General features: G+C 40.2%; 1 protein-coding gene across 1 annotated transcript; it reads right to left on the reverse strand.

Annotated features, from left to right (window-relative positions):
• Positions 1 to 3,255: 3,255 nt before the first annotated feature.
• On the reverse strand, positions 3,256 to 6,368 carry LOC146391466 (glycoprotein hormone beta-5-like). Its single transcript, XM_084918674.1, has 3 exons — positions 6,075 to 6,368; positions 5,028 to 5,229; positions 3,256 to 3,858 (listed from the first exon to the last, which is right to left on the reverse strand). Exons 1-3 carry the CDS (start codon positions 6,236 to 6,238, stop codon positions 3,670 to 3,672), a joined length of 555 nt encoding a protein of 184 aa, XP_084774800.1. The 5' UTR covers positions 6,239 to 6,368; the 3' UTR covers positions 3,256 to 3,669.
• Positions 6,369 to 7,025: the final 657 nt, after the last annotated feature.

Consider the following 7,025-nt stretch of genomic DNA (forward strand, 5'->3'; position numbering starts at 1 on the left):
TGGCTTTTAAAGACACCTACAGTGTCTCACTGTGAACAACACTGAAAACAACATTGCAAAATATATCAATACATCATTAGAAAATTAGAAATATAAAATAGTAATGACACTGTCTGGGATGGAGAGATATTCTGTAACTATAACTGTAACAATATTAATGACAGGTGCATTATTGACAAGACATACATGAATTTCGCTTTTATCATGACTTTGAGTTTGTAGCTAAAACATGGTAACGTTGCTCACTACAAGGACACTGTGAACACTTTATTTGAATGACATAAGCGGTTATATCTCCATGGTGCTGCAAAGCAGTTCAACCCTTGAGAACATTGGTGCTTCCAGTGTGCAGCCTCACACACCCTTCTCTTCTCTCTCTCTCACACACACACACACACACACACACCTTCTTAGGAAAACACAATTATCAATATGGCCCCTCTACCCCAAACATTCCCACTCCAGTTATGTCAATGGAAAATGGAATGTGTGACATCATCACCGTGAACCGCTCACCTATGCACACACGGAGTCATAAAACTATTAGCCTGTTGACCCCAAGTGTCATGGACGGTCATAGTGTGTGTGTGTGTGTGTGTCTGTTTCCTCTTATTCCATGCCAACCAGAAACAAAAAGAGAGAGAGACAGAGAGAGGTTATAAATCTGAAAGGGCCACAGCACCTCATCAGGAGTCAATGAACTGAGTTGAAGCGTACACACGCACACACACACACACACACACACATATTACTCCAGTGTGACTCAGCGGGGTGACTGATGTTTGTATCGCTCAGTGTCCCTGTCGCTTTCAGCTGCCATGGAAACCATGGCGTCTTGAATAACTATAATATCATTAATGTGTCCGCTTCCACTTCTGCCCTGTTATTTTAATCTCATTGTGTGCGTGTGTGTGTCTGAAGTGAGAGTAGGGATATTGTGTGCGACTGTTATTCTAAGCGGCGTTCGTGTGTGTATCATCACGTCTGACGGGATATTGTGTGTGCTGTCAAAGTGTTGAAGTCGATGTGAGTTTGAGATAAATTACGTGTGTGTTATTTTGGGCACAGAGACAATGCACGGAGAGGATTAGACAACGTTTTCCTGTTTCTAAGATGATGTTTTAATCCTGCCGACCCATTTACTTCCACTGATAATGCAAACAACCTTAGACACACGCACACACACACACACACAGACGCACAAATTAACAAGCATACAGTCTTTTACTTTTTCTGTAACTTTATAATTCCAACAATAAACACAAATTAGCTGTAAATAACTATTTGTGTGCATCCGAAATAGCATCATATATCTCAGACTGCACACACAAGCTCACAGAAACACACACACAGACACACACATAGAACACTTAACTAATTTAGACTGACAGGAGGAAAGTGGAGTTTCCACAAAGTGAGCTCAAGGTGTACCATTCTGAGGACACGTGCACACACACACACACGGAGGAGTGGAAATATAAAAAGGCCAGCATTGTCTACAATAAGCAGAGCAAAAGCCTGTGGAATGTGTTCCTGTGAACTCATCTGACAGTCAGCGTGCTGAGGAGCATCAGGATGTCACTTACTGGATTAAACTGTGCCTGCATCCATTTAAACAGCGTGAGATTTATTTGAAGATGCCTGACATGTGAAGCTGCTCACACTTATTTCCATTTCACTTACAGCACACTGTTTAACCACTTGATCTCTCACTGTTGATACAGTGCTAAATCCTTTGTAATCTGTAGGTAAACCAGGAGGCAAACTGTGGGCATGTGTCAGAAACTGCAGTTCCCTTAACGGCCACTTGAGGCTGGCTGTAAAAGTGAAACAATAACCACAGACTCCTGAGTTGAAATGTTCGACTTTACAGCATTCAAAAGCATGTTTACAGCCTGTTTTTTAGTCTCTATAGTTTCCCTCCTCATATCAACTCAACTTGGTTCATGCACTCGGACATTGTGAAGGCTTGGAGTGGAGTGAGGGGATTGCTTGATTACTAAGGAGTAATTGAAGGTACTGAACTGGAACTCTGTGTTTGTGCTGCTGGTGCCTTCCTGCCTTGTTTTAATTGAAATATTTGACTAATAATCTGGCTTGCTATGAGGTGGAGCCGGTCCAAGTAGAAGAAGAAGTAATTCTACCATTTTATTAGTCTGCGACTTAGCATGCATTTAGCATGTGCCTGTGGTATGTGCCAGTACAGATTACGAATGCAGCTTATAACTCTTCATTCGTATTATTGTAAGGTAAAGACATCACATTAGTACAGACAAAATCCCAGCAATCAAACGTCGCCCTATGAGCAAGCACTTGGTGACAGCGTGGAGGAAAAACTCCCTTTTAACAGGAAGGAGCAGAACCAGGATCATGGAGAGGCAACCATCTGCCGAGACTGGTTGGAGATGAAGGGAGGAAGACGGGACAAAAGAAGAAGAAATTACACGTGGAGTTGTGTATAACCACACAGAAAGCGAATAAAGGTGAGTGAAGAAGAAACAGTGCATCATGGTAAGCAAAGTGCTCTATTGGGCCACTTCACACACTGATGGGTAGAAAGCCTTTGACCAGCCTGCCTTTGGAATTAATACAAATCTGCCCACATCTGGAGCGTTACTCAGTAAATACATTGTAATTGTTACCATTTCCTTTCATGTGCACTGCTGTCATGTCTCTGATGGCAGACAAGCAGATGCCACGTCCAGGAATCTGAGAGCTTGAAAAGAAGGCAAATGGACCTCTTTAGGTTTCTGAAGATGTTTTGCGTCTCCTGTAACGAGGGCTGTCTCCTTTGGTGCCGGTTTTGAGGGTCCCACGGAGGTTTCACCTGCTAACCCCAGTGATGGTAATGACCCATCCATTTCTTTAATGTGATGACTCATATGATCAATAGCGAGTTAACAGCCCTCACCTCCCTTGCATTAGCTTTCCCTTTTATTTTCACCCATGTCATCTTTAATGTGTTTGAAGCCTGTTTTATGGTACAGGTAACTGCGTCCCATAGTTTTTGCTTGCTTATAGTGTGTTTTTCCTAATACCTTTAAGTATTACATGCTGACTCATTGTTTTTTTAACTTTAAAAAAATGGCACATTTACTGTAATGTTCATATTTGTTGTATTAAAAATTGAGTTATAAGAAAGGTAATTCCACCCTGCAGAAGACGAAGAGCTCTTGGAAACAGTGCACTGCATATTACCTGTTTGGGGTTTTTTTTCAGGCATTGATGTAAAAGTAGGAAAACTGCGGGCTGGAATTTTATTTTATTTTATTTGTGAGTATTCCCAAACATATTAGTTGTATCCAATTTCTGTATAACTTGGTACACAAGGACAGGAAAACTGTTACATTACAAAATGCATTCAATGTTAATTTTTGTGCAGTCTATATAATGAGAAACCGAGTATTGTGAACATTATGAGTATGACATTACTTGATTTTTTACAGCAGATGCAAAATAGATGCACATTATTGTTAGTTGACAAAGTCATGAAATATCCATCTTCCTGGACTTTTTTTGTTTTTCAGTATAAACATCCTGCTGTTATATCTTTCTAAGCGCTATCACCACCAACTTAAAGTTTTAATCACATGTTTTTATCTTTTTTCAGTTCAGACTCCGCCATCACACTGTTAATGGAAGCGTTTAGGGAGAGGAGAGCCTTGTCTGTCAGAAGGTCTCACACTCTGTGTCCTGTGTGGAGCACACATCGCAGTGGCACTCCAGAGCCACGGGATAGTGGTAGAAAGGGGAGACGTCAGGCTGGCAGCCGGGCAGCCGGGCGGTCATGTGGCGACTGCGGTTGTACGTGCACACACGGTGGTGACGGTGGATGTAGGGGGGTTCTGGTACAGGTTTCTGCAGGGTTCACACACACACACACAGAGGTGAATCACAGGTTGCGATTGGAGGAAACAAACTTCAGTGACTCTCACATGAATTAAAAGCTTTTAAGAAGTTGAACAAAGAAACATAAATTTTGGTGGTTTTTTTGGTAGTTTAAAAACAAACTTCAAATTTTATGTAGTAATAGTTGACATAAAAAATCAGTCTGAAAAACACAGAGACTGCAAGTTGTTGTTGTCTAAAGTTACCCAGATGTACAGCATTAACATGTCAAGTTTTCAGAAGTACAGCGAAAGATTGGTATCCCCTGACTGGGATCTGAGCATTTCTTATAAAAAAAAAGTTACCAGAAAGCTAACAAGACAATAACAGATCATCAGCTTTGTTATAGTTTGGTACAAGTCCTAGGACATGTAGGTGGGAAGTTCAATCCAAATATTGATAGTTTGATACCAGTTTTGGTTAAAAGCACTTCTTCCCTGCACATTATATGCTCGTATATCCCCCATGTTTCGATTATTGTATCGTCTGAGTCGTCTATGTCCTCGTCCTGGATATGTCTCTTCTAAGATGTTTTGCTGTTTTGTTTGCAAATGAAGTTGTTGTTTTTTAAAAGATTGTTTCTAGCACGATGTTTCTATCTGCTACCTTCAGTATATAGCCCACGGTATTATGTGAAATCTTATTTACTTATTTTGTTTATGGAAGTAAAATAATGTACCTCAGATATGCACTATGAAAAATGCAGGTGTAAATGTCTTTACACCTGCAGTGAAATTGGACTCCCCCCCCCCCGACCATACATACATAGCAAAGACATGATGTGGAGAGACAGGTCAGAGAGCCTATATCACATATCGCATTAAAACAACAGAAAATAACCCAAAGTCCTTTAGAGACAGGCGTATTTACATCCCATGTCTTCAAAAAAACCAGTTTCAAAATACATAAAAAGCTGAAAGGTGTGTCATTACTGTGTAAAATGAAAATCACAGTGAGGATCAATACCAAAATTTGTAGTATCGACATCTTATTAGTGCACTAATAGGAGATGACTCTTTTATTGGATGTTTCAGTATCCCAGCGTTAAAGACACAAACTCCTGTGTAGGTTACAAGTAGCTGATGTGACATTTATTTTCTCTGTGTGTCTGTGTGTGTGTGTGTGAGAGAGAGAGATACCTCCCACGTGTGACAGCGCCCCCAGCAGGCCTCTGTGGTGATGCGCAGCCCCTTGCAGCCAGGCTTGTGGGCCACAAAGGAGAACTCCCGCACTGCGCATCCACGGAAACCCTGGAGCACTGTTGTCACGTTGACACACAGCACGGCTGCCCCGGCAACCAGCAGGAGGAAGAAGGAGAAGGCGATACGGTGGAGGTGCATGCTGGGTATAATGGAACAAATAATAAATAAAGAGGGTTAAGTTCAGCAGCTTTGTGGAATAAATCATATTATTATTTCACTTAATCTTTAGGAACACGTGATGTGGTGTGATACATGGAAAGATGCTATCATTGATATTGAAGAAAAAAATATTAAATGAAGAAATATGATCACTAATTACTTAAAGAATATACCTATACAGCGTATATCTCTTCTTGTATATTGAAAACAACTGATAATAGTCAGTAAAGGTGATGAATTGCCAATATTTTACATGAGAACAGAAGTTTATCTACAGCAGTGTGGCAATGAGCATGACTCACAACTCCCTCTAGTGTCTACTCTGGCTACTGCAGCCAGTAACGCCACTAAAAAGTTGGACACAAAAACATTTCTTAGTGTTGAGTACAAACATCTTTGCAGATGGGAAACCTGACACTGGTGTTTATGTGCATAAAACCTCATCTTCGTCTTCCCTTTAGGAAACAGAATAAACATTTGTGTCTTTTCAAAGGTCTTTAATGCTACAGGAGACGTTTACACAAAAACTGAACGTTTTCAAGCAACCCACCTGAAGTTTAGTGAAACAGCTGGATTTAACTCAATGTAGCCAGACTGTTAACTGTTTCACTGGTTTCTTTTAAGAATACATACAACCCCATTAAGTTAGCAGAAAATTTAATTCTTTCAGAAGCTCTGAGACCACTGTCACTGGACTCACTCTGTAATGACTCTGTAAAGACTGCGAAAGCATCTGAACAAAAACATGCACATCAAGCTCAATTTGTTATTGTCGCATACCCATCCTACCTTATTTTAAAAATGTTTCAGAAGACGATCTCTCACCTTTTCAGCTGAAGAGCTTTCAGAGAGTTTGAGCTGCAGGACTCGGGTCTCTCTCTGTCCGGACAATCCAGTGAATGGAACCAATCTGTCCTTGTTATTGTTTTTAGAAGGCCAATAGGGCGGACGGACACTCTGACATCATAGCAATTACAATAAAATACCATTAGAGACCCCAAGCCAGAAATAATGGAGACTCCCTGGAAAATAATGATGCTTGTCTGTATTTTCTTAACCTCATCCTGTATTGTATCTCTCTCTCTCTCTCTCTGTGTGTGTGTGTCTGTGTGTGTGTGTGTGTGTGTGTGCGCAGTTTCATGTGGGGAGTTGCAGTACTGAACTGTACACCAGAGTTACAGAATGGATAGAAATATACACAAATCTTGGTAATGGTTGTTGGTTTAAAAACGACTAATTACTTAAAGACTACATATATATATATATATATATATATATGTAGTCTTTATATATACACACACACACATATATATATATATATATATATATGTAGTCTTTAAGTTATTAGTCGTTTTTAATGTACAGTGTATTGTTATGATTTCCAAAAGTCATACTCAAAATCAAATCAGACTGAGTGTGACAGCAGGCTTTTGTCCTTGAAGGTCCTTGTGCATGTCTGGTGTATGTCCTACCCATAAACTGTATATAAAAGATGGACATAAGTCTGAAAAGCAGAGAGACTGTCTTTAACCTGCATTCTTTCTCATTCCCAGCAGAGGCGATTCCTCTGATTTATCGTCTTCCTTTACTGGTGTCGAGTCTCATTCAATACAACAAGTCCGTTAGAGTCATAAAGGATAATAAAGTTGTGTCGTCCATTGTTATATCTGGTTTCAAGATGGCGACAGCCAAAATGCACAAGCCAAACCGCTGACATCAACAGTGTTTGCAATCTTCATTTATATGATCTTAATGCATCAGAATACAGATTAACTG

The sequence above is a fragment of the Perissodus microlepis genome, chromosome 3 (genome assembly GCF_051167445.1).
Source record: "Perissodus microlepis isolate ML-2025 ecotype Zambia chromosome 3, ASM5116744v1, whole genome shotgun sequence".
NCBI classification, from domain to species: Eukaryota; Metazoa; Chordata; class Actinopteri; order Cichliformes; family Cichlidae; genus Perissodus; species Perissodus microlepis.

Bases quoted from the DNA above. Each gene is read 5' to 3' on its own strand.
- LOC146391466 (XM_084918674.1), bottom strand. From the start codon at position 6,238: ATGGTATTTTATTGTAATTGCTATGATGTCAGAGTGTCCGTCCGCCCT. The intron at 5,230-6,074 runs GTGAGAGATCGT...CATTATACCCAG, and splicing joins AAAGCTCTTCAGCTGAAAAG to CATGCACCTCCACCGTATCG. The intron at 3,859-5,027 runs GTATCTCTCTCT...TGAACCCTGCAG, and splicing joins GGCGCTGTCACACGTGGGAG to AAACCTGTACCAGAACCCCC.